At 38.5% G+C, this 23184-nt stretch overlaps 1 protein-coding gene across 2 annotated transcripts in view; it reads right to left on the reverse strand.

Moving 5' to 3' along the window:
• Positions 1-23184, reverse strand: part of lrrk2 (leucine-rich repeat kinase 2) — a 129416-nt gene that overhangs the window by 87462 nt on the left and 18770 nt on the right. For both annotated transcript variants that reach the window (XR_009806050.1, XM_061894436.1), the window contains exons 5-11: positions 21145-21285; positions 20940-21074; positions 15467-15598; positions 11452-11571; positions 1023-1183; positions 877-956; positions 712-818 (exon numbers count right to left, since the gene is read on the reverse strand). Coding sequence is in view for 1 of the 2 variants with exons in the window: in XM_061894436.1 (XP_061750420.1) it covers positions 712-818; positions 877-956; positions 1023-1183; positions 11452-11571; positions 15467-15598; positions 20940-21074; positions 21145-21285 (876 nt within the window). In the remaining variant the exon portion in view is untranslated. The remainder of the gene's footprint in view (positions 1-711; positions 819-876; positions 957-1022; positions 1184-11451; positions 11572-15466; positions 15599-20939; positions 21075-21144; positions 21286-23184) is intronic.

A 23184-nucleotide genomic window follows, 5' to 3' on the forward strand; every position in this document is an offset into this window, starting at 1 on the left:
CAGTGTGTAACGGATAGTTAGTGTGGATGTAAACTTCACTCCCTGACACCTTAAGAGTTTGAGCTGGACAACGGGCTGACAGCCGAGGTTTCTAGCTTGTTACAGAGTGCACTGGCCTCTCTTTGAGCCTTGGGCAGCACCAGGCGAGTTATTTTGGTGCCGTGATCCGGGTTGATGTTTAACGGTGTGAGTGTGTAACAGTAAGCGTGTGAATATCAGTCTCTGACAACTTAAGCGTTTGCTCTGGACAACTCAGGCTTTGAGCTTGTTACCTAGCGCCAATTGACAGGTACTAGACAAGGCAGGCTACTTCGGTGCCGTGACCCTGATTGAGATTGAGGTTTACTTAAGGGTGTGTGTAACGGATAGTTACAATGTAAAAAAAACAAAAAAAAAACATATGTAACTTCTATAGTAAATAATGGGAGCTCAGTTTCAATAATTTTACCCTAAAATATACGGTCTATGGTCGCTGTTTTACTGTAAATGCAAAAACTGTACCACGGCTATTCCTACGGTAAAATTCTAGCAATCAAGCTACTGGTATTTTAACGTCAAATCTACTGACTCCTGAACGAGTTTGGCTCTTGCAGTAGAAATCGCGTAAACCTCAATCCCTTACCAGCTCTCCCGTCCATCAGCAGACCCTGGTTGGACAAAGAGGGCGGGACCCGGCTGGTTATACCTGCATGCGATTGCCGCCCTACTCACCGTTCCGCGTGACCAGCGTGGCGATGGCGCTAGTGGCGGCTTCGATCACGCCGGGGGAGGAGGAGTGGAGCAGCATGGCCGCCATCATCTGTCGATGAACTGGAGTCCTGAGAAGGCACACAGTTTAGACCTTCACTTGTGTCCAGAGAGATCACTGCAGCCTACCTCTCATCTTGCTCCTCCCCTGGATGAGCACTTGCAGCCCCATGGACCATCAGACTGTGGATGGCCCAGCATGCGGCCTCCTGAAGGTGAAAGGACGGTTTGAATCCTCTCGAAGTGGAGTTTCTGGGACCCCCGTCTGGACTCACCTGAACAGCTGGTTCTGCAGCATGAAGATCCAGCGCCCTACAGCAGGCCTCCATCCAGTCCAGGCCCATGTCCTTCACCTGCTCCGAGCCTCTGTTCTCCTCCTCTTCACCATGTTCCAGGCCCTGCTCCGCCACGGCCCGGCTCTGCACCATGGTGGCCGCTAGCACGAGATACAGGGCGTGCGATTATCACCAATGCCATTATTTATATATACTGTATCTACAAACCCCATTTCCATATGAGTTGGGAAATTGTGTTAGATGTAAATATAAACAGAATACAAAGATTTGCAAATCCTTTTCAACCCATATTTAGTTGAATATGCTACAGAGACAACATATTTGATGTTCAAACGGATAAACATTTCTTGGTGCAAATAATCATTAACTTTAGAATTTAATGCCAGCAACACGTGACAAAGACGTTAGGAAAGGTGGCAATAAATACCGATAAAGTTTAGGCGTGCTCATCAAACATTTATTTGGAACATCCCACAGGTGTGCAGGCTAATTGGGAACAAGTGGGTGCCATGATTGGGTATAAAAACAGCTTCCCAAAAAATGCTCGGTCTTTCACAAGAAAAGATGGGGCGAGGTACACCCCTTTGTCCACAACTGCGTGAGCAAATAGTCAAATAGTTTCAGAACAACGTTTCTCAAAGTGCAATTGCAAGAAATTTAGGGATTTCAGCATCTGCGGTCCATAACATCATCAAAAGGTTCAGAGAATCTGGAGAAATCACTCCACGTAAGCGGCATGGCCGGAAACCAACATTGAATGACCGTGACCTTCGATCCCTCAGACGGCACTGTATCAAAAACCGACATCAATCTCTAAAGGATATCACCACATTGGCTCAGAAACACTTCAGAAAACCACTGTCACTTAATACAGTTTGTCGCTACATCTGTAAGTGCAAGTTAAAGCTCTATTATGCATAGCAAAAGCCATTTATCAACAACATCCAGAAACGCCGGCGGCTTCCTGGGCCCAAGAATGGGAAAGAATTCCACTTTCAAAGCTTCAACAATTAGTTCCCTCAGTTCCCAAACATTTATTGAGTGTTGTTAAAAGAAAAGGTGATGTAACACAGTGGTGAACATGCCCTTTCCCAACTACTTTGGCACTTGTTGCAGTCATGAAAAAATAAAGTTTATGAGTTTGAACATCAAATATCTTGTCTTTGTAGTGCATTGTATAGAATATGGGTTGAAAAGGATTTGCAAATCATTGTATTCCGTTTATATTTACATCTAACACAATTTCCCAACTCATATGGAAACGGGGTAGGTACCTGTCGCAGCTGTAAACGTGTCTTACAATCTGATGCATAATACAAAACACAATACATACTGTTCATAATAACATACATGCAGGTGAGAGACATCTTATTTATCGTATGTGGTCTCTAAATTGAAGTGGAGTGGAAACTGTTTATTTTAACTAATTGGATTAAGGTCATGACGCAATAAGTTAAATGATGCGGACACGTTTGTTACTGGATATTTTATAATAAGCTTCTGCCTTGAAGACTGTGTATGTGTAGTAAGTGATATGCAACAATAATCATTTTATACTTGTTTATAGCTGACAAATGTGCTGCTATAGATGGCCGTATTGTTCAATTATTAGGGGTGTGAATCTTTGGGCTCCAAACGATTATATTCGATTCCTGGGGATGACGATTCGATTCAGAATAATTTCTCAATTCAAAACAATTTTTGATTCAAACAGATTCCAGCAATGTATTATTTGTAATAATAGTAATGATTAAACATTTTTCAAAACAAGTTACAGCTTAGAAAAGCTTTTTCGGGTTGCATGGAGATCGCTTGAAAATGTCTTGTCAAAAATGTATCATTTACAAAAATAAAAAATGTAAATAAGAATTAAAAAACAAAAAATAACACACACACACACACACACACATATATATATATATATATATATATATATATATATATATTTTTTTTTTTTTTTTTTTGATAAGAATCCAATATACCGGTATATAGGGTTACATATATATATATATATATATATATATATATATATATATACACACACACACACAAACACACATATATATATATATGTGTGTTTGTGTCAATTAAAAAGCATATAAAAAAAAAATCTATTTTCTATAATTGTTGCATGGACATGGCCTAAACATGTCAAAATGTATTCACATATATATATATATATATATATATATATATATATATATATATATATATATATATATATATATATATATATATATATATATATATATATATATATATATATATATATATATATATATATATATATACAGTGGGGCAAAAAATTATTTAGTCAGCCACCGATTGTGCAAGTTCTCCCACTTAAAATGATGACAGAGGTCTGAAATTTTCATCATAGGTACACTTTAACTGTGAGGGACAGAATGTGAAAAAAAAATCCAGGAATTCACATTTTAGGAATTTTAAAGAATTTATTTGTAAATTATGGTGGAAAATAAGTATTTGGTCAACCATTCAAAGCTCTCACTGATGGAAGAAGGTTATGGCTCAAAATCTCACGATACATGGCCCCATTCATTCTTTCCTTAACACGGATCAATCGTCCTGTCCCCTTAGCAGAAAAACAGCCCCAAAGCATGATGTTTCCACCCCCATGCTTCACAGTAGGTATGGTGTTCTTGGGATGCAACTCAATATTCTTCTTCCTCCAAACACGACGAGTTGAGTTTATACCAAAACGTTCTATTTTGGTTTCATCTGACCACATGACATTCTCCCAATCCTCTGCTGTATCATCCATGTATCCATTTTGGTATAAACTCAACTCGTCGTGTTTGGAGGAAGAAGAATACTGAGTTGCATCCCAAGAACACCAGACCTACTGTGAAGCATGGGGGTGGAAACATGCTTTGGTGCATATATATATATATGTGTGTGTGTGTGTGTGTGTGTGTGTGTGTGTGTGTGTGTGTGTGTGTGTGTGTGTGTGTGTGTGTGTGTGTGTGTGTGTGTGTGTGTGTGTGTGTGTGTGTGTGTGTATCTTTTTTTACTTTTTCTTAGATTCATTCATAATTTACAAAAATCAATAAAATAAAACAAAAAAGTAATAAATAATTTAAAAAAACATTTTTTTTTAATAAAAATGAATTTTATAAAGACATTACAGGTCATCTCCATGAAACAATACAAATATTGATATATTTTTCTAAATTGATTTTTGGAAATTATGACTTTATCTAAAATCGGCACGAATAAGAATCACAATTCGGATTTGAATCGATATATTTGTGGACTGGTATCACGTATGTCACGCGTGCTCAGCTGCTGTGCTGCTTAACGCTCCTCGTCGCCTGCAGCCTCGCATGTTTGCCTTTTGTAAATGACTTGACTGAAATAGAATACATTGTGTGCTTGTTGGAGGACAGGACTCCTTGTATCGCACATGATATCACACCTGTGAAAATAGCAGCATGTAAATCATTAACATTGTTGTTGTTAATTGTTCCGTAAAGGCTAATAGGTCACTGTGTGTGTTTTACACACCTGTTACGCCGTGTGCTATTATTTTGTTCACGATGTGAGGATAGTGTCGGCTTTGTTTACTTGCTTTGTAAATAGTATCGTTTTTCTGTAAATCTGTTGTAAGCACACCTCTGCATAGCATTCTATCCCTATTAACAAAAACAAAACAAGAAATGCATTTAAAAACAGAACAACTTTTTAACATAGCGTTTTAGGCTGTAACAAAAAAGGTTTAAAGATTTGCCTGAACTCTAATAGAAAATGTAATCGCTATTTAAATTTAAAAAATGTTGGGACCGATTTTAACCAAATGATACTGAAAAAAATAAATAAATAAACTCAATAAATAATACTAATCAGCAAAAGGAACTCAGGAGCACAATATACAATACATCAAAACTGTGTATGCCGATTTATTTTAGTCTTTTTACCAAAATGAGGAAGTCAGGATGAATGGCTACAATGAAGCGTGATACTGATAAAGCATGTTTGCATTGGCCACAGGAAGGTGCGTCATTGCGGTCCTTCAAAACCCAAAGGGAAGAACAAAAGTAGGTTCACTCATTTATTTTTATGTCCATAAAACAATCCCTGTTCCCTAAATTACAGTAATAAGGTTGTATTTATTTTTAATAATTGGTTACATGTCCTTTGGCAAGTTTCATTGCAATAAGGCGCTTTTGGTAGCCATCCACAAGCTTCTGCTTGAATTTTTGACCACTCCTCTTGACAAAATTGGTGCAATTCAGCTAAATGTGTTGTTTTTCTGAAATGGACTTGTTTCTTCAGTATTGTCCACACGTTTAAGTCAGGACTTTGGGAAGGCCGTTCTAAAACCTTAATTCTAGCCTGATTTAGCCATTCCTTTACCACTTTTGACGCTTGTTTGGGGTCATTGTCCTGTTGGGACACCCAACTGCGCCCAAGACCCAACCTCCGAGCTGATGATTTTAGGTTGTCCTGAAGAATTTGGAGGTAAACTGTCAGAAAAATTGAATATAAATTATCAAAAAAATTTCCGTTCTCGGAGTTCCCAATGAACTGACAAGAGGATGTCTTTGTTGCACCAAGCTAAAGGCTTGGAAAATTCCATTTTGTGCGAGACGGAAGGGGGGTTATCTATTGTGATCCAAGACTTGCCCAAGCTCGAACCAGGACCAGCCCAAGCCCGAGGCATCTTTTTCTTTTGTGTTAATGTGACCAAAAACAACGTTTGTTTACATACCCCCCATTCCTTTAGAAACAGCTGTTGTTGTGTTAACAGGGAATATCCCAAACAAAGAGGAGACGTAAACCTTTTTTCGTCAGAGCGTGGAGGAAAACTGTACAGAGAGCGCAGTCGCCACGTCTCTCCTCAAATTAAGTCAAAATTGAATTCTGTCTGTTTATTTCCTTGCTTCTTGTCTTGTTTAATAGATGTCATTGATGCTTGAACCTGACATAAACCTCCTTTTTCATTGTCCCATTTAAAGCACCAGTTCCTTTGGCAGCAAAGCAGGAACAGAGCATAATACTACCACCACCATGCCTGACGGTAGGGATGGTGTTCTTGGAATTAAAGGCCACACATTTGATCCTCCAAACATCCATCCATCTATCCATTTGCTACCGCTTATACCCTTCGGGGTCACGGGGGGCAATGGAGCCTATCTCAGCTACAATCGTGAGGAAGGCGGCATACACCCTGGACAAGTCGCCACCTCATCACAGGGCCAACACAGATAGACAGACATTATTCACACTCACATCCACACACTAGGGCCAATTTAGTTAACTTATCCCAAGGTGCATGTTTTTGGAAGTGGGAGGAAGCAGGAGTACCCGGAGGGAACCCACGCAGTCACGGGGAGAACATGCAAACTCCACACAGAAAGATCCCAAGGGCGGGATTGAACCCTGACTACTCAGGACCTTCATATTGTGAGGCAGACGCACTAACCCTTGTTCCACCGTGCTGCCCTCCTCCAAACATATTGCTGGGTGTTGTGGCCAAACAGCTCAATTTTTGTTCCATCTGACCACAGAACTTTTCCTCCAGAACAGACCTTGGCAAATGAAGGCCCGGGGGCCACATGCAGCCCGTTAAGCTTTTCAATCTGGCCCGCCGGACATTCACCCCAATTTTTTTGAGATCTGTAAGATGGAAAGTGTAGCTGCCATTATGATGTGCAGTCATGCTTTCTAATGACCGTAAGTCTTCAACTATACAAAGTATTTCAATGGTTGTAATCTGCGCTTATGGATCATATACCAGTTACTACGGTCATCTAATTAGTTACTATGGTCATCTAATTAGTTACTATGGTCATCTAATTAGTTACTATGGTCATCTAATTAGTTGCTATGGTAATCTACGTCACAGCAGCTCAGACGAGGCACCAAGCAGTGTGGGCGGGAAGCGTTTCCACAGACGTGGAAGGAGATTTTCACAACAAAGTCCTAAAGCTTAGTGATGTATCTGTCATGATCTGTGGTCTGGATTATGTTTTTATTTTCAATCTAAGACTCTTTTGGTTCCTGTTTTTTGTGCAACCTTGTTTGTTTTGCTTGCCATGGTTACTTATTATTTACACCTGCTTCTGATTAGACTTAGACTTAAACTTAGACAAACTTTAATGATCCACAAGGGAAATTGTTCAACACAGTAGCTTAGTTACAATGATGGAAAGTGTAAGGATGGAAAGGACAATGCAGATATAAATAAACTAGGTATAGCAATGTAAAATATAACATATCTGCGAAGATATACAATATATACTTATCATGTGTACAGTATACAATATATACAGATATAATATGTCTATAACATATATACAATATATACCAAATGCTATGTACACTATCACAGTATATTTGGCAGCCCCAGCATAAAAAAAGAGAGTAAATCCAGCAGAAAATGGAATATAGACATTAACAACAAAAAGAAGTAGCTGACATTGAAGGTGTCAGGTAATAGGCGGATATTATCTGATTAGTGTTCACCCGCTCACCTGCTGCCTGAGCACTAATCAGAGGCATTATTTAAACCTGCCTTGCCCTCCAGTGAGTGCTGGAGTATTGTTTGCTGTATGCTGTGTACTGCCTTTTTTTTTGGAAGCGGAGAGCTATTCCCTGGATCCCGACTCCTGTCCCTGTTTGCTGTTTCTGGTTTGTGTTTTTCTTGCCTTTTTTTTTTAACATTAAAACCATGTTTTCATTTTCCAAGCCTGTCACCTCTGCATCTTGGGGTTCATCACCACCACTTCGTGACAATATCAAATACCGTATTTCCTTGAATTGCCGCCGGGGCGCTAATTAATTTAAAACCTCTTCTCACTCCTGCGCTTACCAAAGGCATGCGGTAAAAGTAAGCATGCGCTAATTATTTTAAAACCTCTTCTCACTCCGGCACTTACCAAAGGTATGCAGTAAAAAAATTGAGTGTGATGTAAGCTTGGACCTTAAATCCTACTGAATAGCTCTTAATCTTCTTCCCTTTATGCGATTTCAAATTACCGGTATTGAAATCAGCCTCCTCCATTTTGAAAATGATGACAGGGGAAGTGTCACTCGTGACATCACGAGTTTGACCAGGCAGTAATACTAAGCATGTGCTAATTATTTAGCGAAGCGAGTTTGACCCGGCAGTAATTCAAGGCAGGCGCATACTATATGCCCTGCGGAAATTCAATTAAATACTGTATATCAGATTGTACGTGGGTTTATTTTGTACCCTTCACGTTCATATTTAACTGTTTGTTGCATTTTTGTTGCGTTTAACTTAATTGTAAAATATGTCGATCGAAAGTCGGTGTGACGTTCACATTTTGTCAATATTCAGGGTTTTATCCTTCATAGAAAAATGTAAAATTACATTACATTTTTAAGATGGTCTGTCATAACGTTTTTAGCATTCAATCAGACATTATTGTGAAGTTTTGTATTAGTGTTCCCTAAAAATAGATATACCAGCCCCTAGACCGGGGGTCGGCAACTCGCGGCTCTGAAGTCGCATATGGCTCTTTAGCGCCGCCCTAGTGGCTCTCTGGAGCTTTTTCAAATATATATGAAAAATGGAAAAAGATGAGGGGAAAAACATATTTTTTGTTTTAATATGGTTTCTGTAGGATCACAAACATGACACAAACCTCCCTAATTGTTATAAAGCACACTGTTTATATTAAACATGTTTCACTGATTCGAGTATTTGGCGAGCGCCGTTTTGTCCTACTAGATTTGGCGGTCCTTGAACTCACCGTAGTTTGTTTACATGTATAACTTTCTCCGACTTTCTAAGACGTGTTTTTTGCCACTTCTTTTTCTGTCTCATTTTGTCCACCAAACTTATAACGTTGTGCATGAATGCACAAAGGTGAGTTTTGTTGATGTTAATGACTTGTGTGGAGTGTGCTAATCCGACATATTTGGTCACTGCATGACTGCAAGCTAATCGATGCAAACATACTATTTAGGCTAGCTTTATGTACATTTTGGATCATTATGACTCATTTCTAGGTCAATTTGAGCTCATTTAGTTTCCTTCAAGTCCTCATTGTATTCTCAGGCTATTTCATTTAAGAGGAGAAAACTATCATTTACGGGGATATCGATTTTTGAAATAGGTAAAGCGAGAACAAATATAAAATACAAATGTATTACAGTTTTAGGAGTTAAATGGTGGAACAAGCTCAGTGATGAGCTGAAGACATGCACTTCTTTGGTAAGGTTTAAGAAAACATTGAAAGGTGAAATAATTGAAAATTATAAAATATAGTAACAATTACTTTCATCCCATTGATTTTTAATTTTTTTTTAACGTTGATGTTCCAGGCAATCTAGTCTTCAGTGAAGGTATAGGATAGGCAAATATAAGCTTTGGCTTCAGCCTATTCCTTTTTTGGTCATTATTTTTCTTTTTTTTCGTGTGTAAATGTGCATAATTGTATACATATAACATGTACTGTAAAACTGATCACACAAAATGGTTGATTGATTATATGACTGAAATAAACTTATTTCATTCATTCATTCATTATTCAATTTATATCTCATAACACACTATCTCGATGTAATATGGCTTTAAATTTTTTTGCGGCTCCAGACGGATTTGTTTTTGTATTTTTGGTCCAATATGGCTCTTTCAACATTTTGGGTTTCCCGACCCCTGCCCTAGACACATTTTTTTCTCTATATGTGGCCCCCGAGTCAAAATACATGCCCAGGCCTGCTCCAGAAAGTCTTTTTTTTTGTCCATGTGATGACAATGAAAAAGGAGGATTACCTCCAAATTCTTCAGGACAAGCTAAAATCATCAGCCCGGAGGTTGGGTCTTGGGCATAGTTGGGTGTTCCAAAAGGAAAATGACCCCCAAACACACGTCAAAAGTGGTAAAGGAATGGCTAAATCAAGCTAGAAGTAAGGTTTTAGAATGGCCATTCCCAAAGTCCTGACTTAAACGTATGGACAACGCTGAAGAAACAAGTCCATGTCAGAAAACCAACACATTTAGCTGAACCGAATGGTCAAAAATTCAACCAGAAGCTTGTGGATGGCTACCAAAAGCGCCTCATTTCAGTGAAACTGTCAGGCTTGCCCCTGACAGTTTGTCTATGTTTTAGTTTTTTCCTCTGCATTTGTCTGTTTCCTGTGTTTAGTATTTCCTGTCTTTTAGTTCCTGTCAAGTGTTCTTAATTTGTCAGCTTGCTGTCTTGTTCCCTGAGTGCTGTGTTCCTCCTCAGTGTGTTTAGTATTTCCTGTCTAGTGCTCTTATTTTGTCAGCTTCCTGTCTTGTTCCCTGAGTGCTGTGTTCCCCTTCAGCTGCGGCTGATTGGCATCTGGCCACACCTGTTGCCAATCAGCCGGCTCCTATTTGTACCTCCTTTGTCTTGTGTCAGTTGCTGGATCATTGTCTTGTCAATGTCACGTCTAGTCGCTCTTGTGATGTGTTATTGCTCCTGTCGTGTCGTACCTTGTCTTTGCAGCGTAGCGGTAAGCTATATTTAGTTGATGTTTGTAGCTTACTGTTTTGTTCCCTGCTTCCGTTTTAATTTTCATTATACAAGTACGACTTCAGTTTGCCTGTTTGCTACCCGCTAGCTTCCACGTTAAGCTCCTGTTCGTTATTTTCTAGCTCCCAGGCTATCTCCTTTTGTTTGATTATCCGCCTTGTGCGCGCTTTGTGTTTGTACCCTTTTGGTTTTGTTTTTGTCTTAGTATTGAATTAAATCATGTTTTCTCATTCCATGCCTGCCTCCATCTCTGCATCTTGGGGTCCGTCACCAAATAACTCTGACAGACTGCAAAGACAAGGTACGACACGACAGGAGCGATGACACATCACAAGAGCGACTAGACGTGACATTGACAAAATAATACAATACAATGATCCAGCAACGGACACAAGACAAAGGAGGTACAAATAGGAGCCGGCTGATTGGCAACAGGTGTGGCCAGATGCCAATCAGCCGCAGCTGAAGGGGAACACAGCACTCAGGGAACAAGACAGGAAGCTGACAAAATAAGAGCACTAGACAGGAAATACTAAACACACTGAGGAGGAACACAGCACTCAGGGAACAAGACAGGAAGTTGACGAATTAAGAGCACTTGACAGTAACTAAAAGACAGGAAATACTAAACACAGGAAACAGACAAATGCAGAGGAAAAAACTAAAACATAGACAAACTGTCAGGGGCAAGCCTGACAGAAACTTGCCAAGGGACATGTAAGCAAATATTAACATTGCTGTATCTATACTTTTGACCCAGCAGATTTGCTCACATTTTCAGTAGGCCCATGACATCATGTTCCTTACAGGTGTATGTACACTTTTGATGGCGACTGTGTGAGTATGTGTGTGTGTGTGTGTGTGTGTGTGTGTGTGTGTGTGTGTGTGTGTGTGTGCGTAGGTGGGCGTGTCCTCACTGAGTTCAGCCAGGCAGGAGAGGGCGGCGGCTTGCAGCGCGGCATTGTGGGGGAAGGCGTAACAGGCCTTGGCTGCAACCCTCGCCGCGCCGTTGAGCACCAGGATGTTGTAGTAGCTCTCTATGGCGAAAGGGAAATACATCAAGCAGCGTGAGTCATTCTTAGGCCGCCTCACTAATGGTCACGCAGCGTCAACACGGCAGCTTATCGCGCGGACGCCGTCCAAACACAAACGTGACGGCTGATCTCTTTGGTAAACACCGTTATCGTCAAAGTTATTCATTGACAAACACTGTTTTTTGTTTTTTACTTGTATGTACAAACGTATATTGCAGGATCTACAAATGTACAAAATGATACCATTAAAAGGAAAAAGTAGTTCAAATATGAACAAGACATAAAAAATGTGTTTTATGCAGTTTTGTGATTTACTTGATGTCGTTAAGTTCCTAGTTGTTGTAGATATGTGTGTTTATATATGTAGAATTCTTACAATGCTAATATGCTAAGTTAAGCATGCTAACATTTTTTTTTGTGTGCCAATTTTGATGCCTCAGGCAGAGTCATATATCTTGGTACTTATGCTGTTAGCCTTCTAAAATAATTTTATTTTTTCCCAATTTTGCTGATGTATACCACTATAACTTAGCACTTAACACATGTTAACTAACAGGATGCTAAACTTTTTAGCAGTTTTTTTTTTTTACAGCCGTACACCTCAGAGTCATATAGCTAGGCACTTGACACATGCTAACTGTTAGCATGCTAAACTTTTTAGTTAATTCTGTTACCCGTACATAACATATGCTGTTAGCATTCTGAATTTAGAATGCTAACATCTTAGCATTAAAGTGCAAACTCCTTTTTTATTTGCCAATTTTGTAGCCGTACACCTCAGAGTCATATAGCCTGGCACTTGACACATGCTAACTGTTAGCATGCTTAACTTTTTAGTTAATTTTGCTAGCCATACATAACACATGCTGTTAGCATGCTGAAATTTGAATGCTAGCATGTTAACATAAAAATGCCAACTTTTTTGGGGCCAATTTTGTACACTGCAGAGTCATATAACTTGCCACTTGACACATGCTAACTGTTATCATCCTAATCTTTTTTAGTTAATTCTGCTAGCCGTACATAGCACAAGCTGTTAGCATGCTGAAATTGGAATACTAGCATGTTAGAATTTAAATGCCAACTTTTTTGAGGGGCCCAATTTTGTACACTGCAGAGTCATATAACTTGGCACTTGACACATGCTAACTGTTAGCATGCTAAACTTTTTAGTTAATTCTGCTAGCCATACATAACACAGGCTGTTAGCATGCTGATATTAGAATGCTAGCATGTTAGCATTAAAGTGCAAACTCTTTTTTTTTGGCCAATTTCGTAGCCGTACACATCAAGAGTCATATAGCTTGGCACTTGACACAAGCTAACTGTTAGCAAGCTAAAAATTTGTACTTAATTTTGCTATCGTACATAACAGTTGCTGCTAGCATGCTGAAATTAGAATGCTAGCATGTTAGCATTAAAGTGTAAACTTTTTTTTGCCAATTTTGTAGCAGTACACCTCAGAGTCATATAGCTTGGCACTTGACACATACTAACTGTTTGCATGCTGAATTTTTTGTTAATTTTGCAGCCGTACACAGCACATGCAGTTAGCATGCTGAAATTAGAATACTAGCATGTTAGCATTAAAATGCCAACTCTTTTGGGGGGCCAATTTTGTACACTGCAGAGTCATATAACTTGGCACTTGACACATGCTAACTGTTAGCATGCAAAACTTTTTACTTAATTTTGCTATCCGTATATAACACATGCTGTTAGCATGCTGAAATTAGAATGCTAGCATGTTAGCATTAAAGTGCAAACTCTTTTCTTTGGACAATTTTGTAGCCGTACACGTCAGAGTCATATAGCTTGGCACTTGACACCTGCTAAATGTTAGCATGCTAAACTTTTTTTATTGAATTTTGCAGCCACACAGAACACATGCTGTTAGCATGCTGAAAGTTGAATGCTAGCATGTTAGCATTAAAGTGCAAACTCTTTTTATTTTACCAATTTTGCAGTTGTCATATAACTTGTCATATGCTAGTGGCCAATTATGTGTTTAAAAATGCCTACTTTACTGTGTGCCAAAAATACATAAAATATGCTTCAAACAAAACACCATAAGTTACGGACTTTAAGCCACTACTTCTTTCCTACGCTTTGAACCCTGTGGCTTATATAACTGTGCGGTTGATTTATGGATTTTTCTTCGCTGGCGACCATACTGCAAATACATTTCATTAATCACATGCAAATACACCGGAAATGGCACGTTATATTTGTGCTATGTCGCTATCTTTTGGACGAGTTCGCTCACTGCCGGTCCTGCCGTTTAAAGCTTTCAAACCGGAAGTAGAAGTGCCGTTCAGTCTTCTAGCCGTCCATAGCGTTTCAACTCGTACAGGTTCTCTATTCAAGCGACGTTTGTAAGTCTTACAATATAACTAAAACAATTCTTAATTACTAAACCGCCCCATGTGTGATGTCTGTAGGAGTGTTTTCATGCATATATAATATTTTGTCATGAAGCTCACGCTGTTAGCATTTGCTCATATGCTGTTAGGATTATAGCGGGTCCATGACGATGACTTCTGCTTTGTTTGATCAGCCGTTTTACTGCCGTCTGGAAACAATTAAGGTATGTAAATAAACATTTACAGAATATTTATGTGTAAATAACAACATATAGACACTAAATTTCCAAAAGTATTTGGCCACCCATCCAAATGATGAGAATCAGGTGTCCTAATCACTTGGCCCAGCCATAGCTGTATAAAATCAAGCACTGAGGCATTGAGACTGTTTCTACAAACACTTGTGAAAGAATGGGCTGCTGTTAGTGATTTCCAGCGTGGAACTGTCATAGGATGCCACCTGTGCAACAAATCCAGTCGTGAAATTTCCTCACTCCTAAATATTCCAAAGTCAACTTTATTATAGGAAAAGTGAAGTTTGGGAACAACAGCAACTCAGCCACCAAATGGTAGGCCTTGTAAAGTGACAGAGAGGCGTCAGTGGATGCTGAAGCACATAGTGCAAAGACTTTCTGCGCAGTCAGTTGCAACAGAGCTCCAAACTTCATTTGACCTTCCAATTAGCCCACGTACAGTACGCAGAGAGCTTCATGGAATGGGTTTCCATGGCCGGGCAGCTGCATCTAAGCCATACATCACCAAGTCCAAGCGTGGGATGCAGTGGTGTAAGTGGATAAGCCTTCTCTGGACTGATGAATCACGCTTTTTCATCTGGAAATCTGATGGACAAGTCTGGGTTCGGAGGTTGCCAAGAAAACGCTACATTTCCAACTGCATTGTGCAGAGTTTGAAATTTGGTGGAGGAGGAATTATGGTGTGGGGTTGTTTTTCAGGAGTTGGGCTTGGCCTCTTAGTTCCAGTGAAAGGAACTTTGTATACATTTTGGACAATTCCATGGGATGGAACTTCAAGTTCATATGTGAGTAAAGGCAGGTGGCCAAATACTTTATATTTTATTTATATGGGAAAATATTTATTTTCTTCTAAAATTTAGTGGGCGTGGGTCTGGAAAATACTTCTTTTTACACTTATATGACACCTCCAGTTCCAGCAAGACTCCTGCCTGTACTCTTTATTTCGTTGTGGAGGGGGGGGCGGAACGGGGTGTGCCAGGACCGGCCTCGAAGACAGTGACAGGTGAGTGGATAGCCCAGGTGGGCCTTGTAATCTAATCACCTGTCGCCTTTATTAGCAGCAGCCGGGAGGGGACAAACTGTTGGAGCTGGAGTGGAAGCGAGCGAAAGAAAGCGAGAGACAGACGCAGAAAAACCTTTAGCTGAAAAGTAAAACACTAGCACTTGTATTATGGAAATAAAACAGTGTTGTGACTCTGATCCGAGCACTCGTGGCAGTGTTTAGTGGTCTGAGGAACGCACTGGAGGGCAACCTCTACATTTGTTTTCATGAGCTCTGACCTGACGTGAACCTCCTGAACAGACGGCACGCCGTCTCCTGAAGCTCCTCCTCCGCCGGGAAGGCGTCCATGGCAGAGACAAGCGTGCTGTAGCAGCGGGCGCCGCCGGACATCAACATCTCCACGTTGCTGCCTGCAGGGACAGCAAAGCGCTCATTAGGACTTTGAACACTTTTTTGGACATAAGTAACGGGACAAGGGAAAGTTGCTGTTTAAGCATCTGGGAGAAGAATCGGCAGCTGTGAGAAGACAGCGTGCATTTCTTGAGACGGGAGTCCGATTTTCCCACCAGATAAAAATACTCCCCGTAGAAGCAATCATTTATGACTGCTCAGAATTGATTATGCGTGGAAGTTCTCTAATATTTCCATGCTTTGGAAGTGACATTACTAGTTTGAATTTTTCCTTATCGAAAAAATGTGCAGCATTTTGACAATGTATATATATATATATATATATATATATATATATATATATATATATATATATATATATATACACAATTAACAAGTAAGAATAAAATGCACTATTGGAAATTAAAAAGTTGAAATAAAACTAAAATATAGATTAGGACTAAATAAAAATGTGAGTAGTAAATTGTACTACCACACCTGGTGTGTGTACGCTTCAATGACACTACCTTTTAAAACAGACGGGCCAAATGTAACACATATTCATTAGGGGTGCCAAACATTTTTTATTGCTTCGAATGAATCTCGAATCTTATGGGTAACGGTTCTTAATCATTTAAAGAAAAAAAATCTAAAATTGATTAAAAAAAAAAAAAAAAAAATATATATATATATATATATGTATGTATGTATGTATGTGACTATAAAAAATTCACAGATAAAAAATATATGTATATTTTTTCCAACACATCGCATATATTAATAGATATTTTATTGTTTTTCCAAAATCTTTCCTGTTCCTAAAAAAGATATATATATATATATATATATATATATATATATATATATATATATATATATATATATATATATAAAAACATGTATAAATACATATTTTAAAAAAACATGTATATATACATATATATATATAAACATATGTATACATATATACAAAATATATATATATACATATATATAAAAAACATAAACATACATATATATAAAAACATATATATATATATAAACATATATATGTATAAAAAACATATATATACATATATATATCAAAAACAATTATATATATATATACATCCATCCATTTCCCTTTTGGGGTCGCGGGGGGTGCTGGCGCCTATCTCAGCTTCAATCGGGCGGAAGGCGCGTACACCCTGGACAAGTCGCCACCTCATCGCAGATATATATATATATATATATACATATATATGTAAAACATATATATACATATATATAAAAAACATATATATATATATATAAACATATATACATACATATATATATAAAAATATATATATATGTTCACATTATACATATATATACATTATACATACATATATAAATATATATATATATAAATATATATATATATATATATATATATATAGAGAGAGAGATAAAACAAACATATATATACATATATAAAAAACATATATAAATATATATATATACACATTAAACATATATAAAAATTTTACAAACATATACATATATATATATGTGTGTATATATATATGTATATATATATATATATATATATATCACTACTTCTAAATGACTAATCCTCGCCTCCATAGTGACAAATAAAGTAAGTTTCTTAAAAGCATCATCCCTGCAGGATGAGGAATTGGTAAACATGCTTCACAACACACGGTAAGAAGATACAACAGCAAGCTAGCTCTCCTGAATGTAAACAAACGGGTGAATCTACACTTGATGATTACGTCGATATTTTTTATCGTCGAAAAATATTTTTTCCTTTTTTTTTTTAAATTCATATTTTGTTTAGAAACCAAGGAAATACGCCCCTGGACAAATTAGGACTTAAATTATGACCGATGTATTGTCCCGTAATTACTTGGTATCGGATCGATACCTATATTTGTGGTATCACCCAAAACTAATGTAAAGTATCAGACAATAGAATAAGTGATTATTACATTATAACAGAAGTGTAGATATAACATGTTAAAACAGAAAGTAAGCAGATATTAACAGTATGTAAACACATCGATTAATAACAAATTTTTCTACCGCTTGTCCCTCATACTTTTGACACTATTTTATTAACGGCCAAAATTATTCTTTGATGGCAAAAGGAAAAGAACATTTAAGGTACCATAAGATGATCTTTTTTTAAATAAAGCCAATAATTTAAAAAAAATTGTGGTACATACTAAAACATACGGGGTTATTTTGATAACCCAATTAGTGAATTGCTAGTGTTGGGTTAAATTTGGAGTTATTTTTATAAATAGCAATCCATTTTTTGGGTTAGAAGGGTATTATTTAACTCTTTTTTTGAGTTTCCAAAATTACAAACCAATTTTGGGTTGTTTTTCAACAAGTAACGCATTTTTTGGGTAAAAAGTTTTTTTTCCAAATTAAAAAGTGACTTTTTAAATTAATTTTCTTATGGATTCATCCCCTGTGATGAGGTGGCGACTTGTCCAGGGTGTACACTGCCTTCCGCCCAAAACGCAGCTGAGATAGGCTCTAGCGACCCCGAAAGGGACAAGCGGGAGAAAATGGATGGATGGATTAATCTCACTAACATTATTTACAATCACCCAACATTGATTTAGTATACCTCAACTTTTGGGTTAAATAACTTAAGGCAAAAGTTGGGTTGAAAAAATTTACCCAAAATGTTGAGTTAAAATACCTCAAATAAGGAGTTCTTCCTTATCTGAACCAGCACTTGGGTTAAAATGGGGTTATTTTTTAATCCAACTTTTTTTTATGTGTACCTTTTATTTAGAAAAATGTCCAAAAGTATTGGTACCAAAATATTGGTATCAGGACATCTCTACCCCTAACTGGGATTTAGTTTTTAATACTTTTAGAAACAAAACATCTGACGTGGACCCCGCACATCTACATTATGTACATAAAGTACACGCTGTGTATATTTTTATCTCAGCATGCACGTGTTCAACTTCCTGGAGAATTCATCGTCAATTATGTGACTTTGTAGAAAAGCCACCATAAAACCTGATCAACAAGACGAGGGGCTTTCCACCAGCACTAATTTGCTGCCATGTTTGTTTAGCAATGTTGTGTCACATTGGAATGTGCACGTCTCACTCACTCACTCACTCACTCACTCACTCACTCACTCACTCACTCACTCACTCACTCACTCACTCACTCACTCATTGGCATGTGCGTCAATAAAATACTTTCTGCCTAAATGTCTTTGTTCTTTTCATTTTGGCAGAAAAAAAACTTCTTTGGGCACCTCGCCAGTACCTTCCGATTCTGGGGATGGCGATTCGATAGAGAATTGGTTTACGACTCTACACGATTTTTATTTGGCATATAGATTATTTGGCATATAGATTATTTAGCATATGGATTATCAAAACAGGTTACAAAAACTCCTCTTGGCTATACGGCTTAGACGTGCGGTGTTGGCCCTAAGAACGCCTTTCTAAAAAATGCATTTTTAAAATTGTACGTACAAAAAAATTACAGTATGTTGACGAAGATATATATTTATATCTGCAAGAGTTACTTTTTTATATTCATAGTCATATTTGAAAACAGCTAGTGTTTTTCCATTTGTCCGCTAGTTAACTGTGTGTGTTAACCTTGGCTTTAGGAATGTAAGGAGTAGCAATACTCCCTTTCACATCTTTTCCTGTGCCCAGCTAAGGAGGACAATAGACATGTGTATTCGTTCCGGTGGGTGGGGGCGAGGGAGATATTGAAGAAGACAGCACTTCCGTAAGGTTTTCAGATCAACTAGGCGACGCGAATTGAATGTGTTGTTTTTAGGTTGGTCCCTCCAAAGCTTTGGAATAAATTGCAAAATACCTATTCTGTTCTGGGTGATCATTTAAAATCATCTTATGTGTCATCCAAAGAACTTGGGATTGACCAGCAACCTTAAATTCCCTCGGAGGAACATCTGGTTCAAACGTAACAATTTTAATCGGTCTAATTAAAAATGATACAGGTGTTCAACATGATGATACAGGTGTTCAACGTGCTGATACAAGTGTTCAACAGGCTGATACAGGTGTTCAACATGAGGATACAGGTGTTCAACATGTTGATATGAGTGTTCAACATGCTGATACAGATGTTCATCATGAGGATACAGGTGTTCAACATGATGATACAGGTGTCCAACGTGAGGATACAGGTGTTCAACATGTTGATATGAGTGTTCAACATGCTGATACAGATGTTCAACATGAGGATACTGGTGTTCAACATGTTGATATGAGTGTTCAATATGCTGATACAGATGTTCAACATGAGGATACAGGTGTCCAACATGAGGATGCAGGTGTCCAATATGAAGATACCTGTGTTCCACATGAGGATGCAGGTGTCCAATATGAAGATACCTGTGTTCCACATGAGGAAGCAGATGTTCAACATGAAGATACAGGTGATCAACATGATGATACCTGTGTTCCACATGAAGATACAAGTGATCAACATGAGGACACAGGTGGTCAACATGATGATACAGGTGTTCAACATGAGGATACAGGTGGTCAACATGCTGATACAGGTGTTCAACATGCTGATACAAGTGTTCAACATGAGGATACAGGTGTTTAACATACTGATACAGATGTTCCACATGAGGATACAGGTGTTCAACATGAGGATACAGGTGTTCAACATGCTGATATAGGTGTTCAACATGCTGATATAGGTGTTCAACATGATGATAGAAGTATTCAACAATTAAAGGTGCTCAACATGATCATACAGGTGTCCAACATGAGGATACAGGTGTCCAACATGATGATACGGGTGTCCAATATGAGGATACCTGTGTTCCACATGAGGATGCAGGTGTTCAACATGAAAATACAGGTGGTCAACATGATGATACCTGTGTTCCATATGAGGATACAAGTGTTCAACATGAGGACACAGGTGGTCAACATAATGATACAGGTGTTCAACATGAGGATACAGGTGTTCAACATGCTGATACGGGTTTTCAACATGAGGATACAGGTGTTCGACATGCTGATACAGGTGTTCAACATGCTGATACAGGTGTTCAACATGCTGATACAAGTGTTCAACATGAGGATACAGGTGTTTAACATGCTGATACAGATGTTCCACATGAGGATACAGGTGTTCAAATGCTGATACAGATGTTCCACATGATATACAGGTGTTCAACATGAGCATACAGGTGTTCAACATGAGGATACAGGTGTTCAGCATGAGGATATAGGTGTTCAACATGAGGATACAGGTGTTCAGCATGAGGATATAGGTGTTCAACATGAGGATACAGGTGTTCAGCATATAGGTGTTCAATATGATGATACAGGTGTTGATTCTTACTAGGTTCAGCCAGAGGCAGAAGCACTTTCATGGCCTGCAGCTGCAGTTCAGGGTTGTCAGGAAACCTCTGCAGGGCGGCGAGGACCACAGCATGGTCCCGGTTCTCTACAAACTCCACCAGGTGGTCCTGGCTCACTGGACAGACACAAAAAGAGGGTGAATGCAAGCATTCGGCGCTCAGGCAGGGGCCAGCGCGGCGGCTCACCTCGCCGCAGGAGCGCCTGCAGAGCTCGGCAGCCATGGAGCTGCACCTCCTCGCTGGAGTGGAACGCCTCCATGGCGTGCACCACCAGGCTAAACACGTCCGGCTCCTCCTCCTCCTCCAGCATCAGGAGAGCGATGGAGTCTGCGTTACAAAGAGGTGTTACAAGGCCTTCCGTCATAAGCTCCGGAAAGATCTTACATGCAGGAAATCATTGTAATTAGGACCCGAGCAGCAGAGGCTTCTGACATACAGAATACAGGTGTTCAACATGAGGATACAGGTGTTATACATACTGATACAGGTGTTCAACATGATGATACAAGAGTTCTACATGATGATACAAGTGTTCAACATGTTGATACAGGTGTTCAACATGAGAATAGCTTAACATATTATACAGGTGTTCAACATCCTGATACAGGTGTTCAACATGCTGGTACAGGTGTTCAACATGAGGATACAGGTGTTCAACATGCTGATACAGGTGTTCAACATGCTGGTACAGGTGTTCAACATGAGGATACAGGTGTTCAACATGCTGATACAGGTGTTCAACATGCTGGTACAGGTGTTCAACATGCTGACACAGGTGTTCAACATGATGATACAAGTCTTCAACATGCTGATACAGGTTTTCAACATGATGATACAGGTGTTCAACACAATGATACAGGTGTTCAACATGATGATACAAGTATTCAACAATAAAGGTGTTCAACATGATGATACTGGTGTTCAACATGAGGATACAGGTGTTCAACGTGATCATACAGGTGTTTAACATGATGATACAAGTATTCAACAATAAAGGTGTTCAACATGATTATACAGGTGTTCAACATGATAATACAGGTGTTCAACATGAGGATACAGGTGTTCAATATGAGGATACAGGTATTAAACATGATACGGGTGTTCAACATGAGCATACAGGTGTTCAACGTGATCATACAGGCGTTTAACATGATGATACAAGTATTCAACAATAAAGGTGTTCAACATGATTATACAGGTGTTCAACATGATAATACAGGTGTTCAACATGATGATACAAGTGTTCAACATGAGGATACAGGTGTTCAACATGATGATACAAGTATTCAACAATAAAGGTGTTCAACATGATGATACAGGTGTTTGACATGAGGATACAGGTGTTCAATATGAGGATACAGGAGTTAAACATGATCATACAAGTATTCAACAATAAAGGTGTTCAACATGATGATACAGGTGTTGAACACGATATTACAGGTCTTCAACATGAGGATACAGGTGTTCAACATGATCATACAGGTGTTTAACATGATGACACAGGTATTCAACAATAAAGGTGTTCAACATGATAATACAGGTGTTCAAAATGATAATACAGGTGTTCAACATGAGGATACAGGTGTTCAAAATGATAATGCAGGTGTTCAACATGAGGATACAGGTGTTCAATATGAGGATACAGGTGTTTAACATGATGATACAGGTATTCAACAATAAAGGTGTTCAACTTGATAATACAGGTGTTCAACATGATAATACAGGTGTTCAACATGAGGATACAGGTATTAAACATGATACAGGTGTTCAACATGAGCATACAGGTGTTCAACATACTGATATAGGTGCTATACATGCTGACACAGGTGTTCAACATGATGATACAAGTGTTCAACATGAGGATACAGGTGTTCAAAATGAGGATACAGGTGTTCAACATGATGATACAAGTATTCAACAATAAAGGTGTTCAACATGATGATACAGGTGTTCAACATGAGGATACAGGTGTGCAATATGAGAATACAGGCGTTAAACATGATGATACAAGTATTCAACAATGAAGGTGTTCAACATGATGATACAGGTGTTGAACATGATAATACAGGTGTTCAACATGATAATACAGGTGTTCAACATGATGATACAAGTGTTCAACATGAGGATACAGGTGTTCAACATGATGATACAAGTATTCAACAATAAAGGTGTTCAACATGATGATACAGGTGTTTGACATGAGGATACAGGTGTTCAATATGAGGA

Source organism: Nerophis ophidion, linkage group LG03 (assembly GCF_033978795.1).
Source record: "Nerophis ophidion isolate RoL-2023_Sa linkage group LG03, RoL_Noph_v1.0, whole genome shotgun sequence".
Classification (NCBI taxonomy): Eukaryota; Metazoa; Chordata; class Actinopteri; order Syngnathiformes; family Syngnathidae; genus Nerophis; species Nerophis ophidion.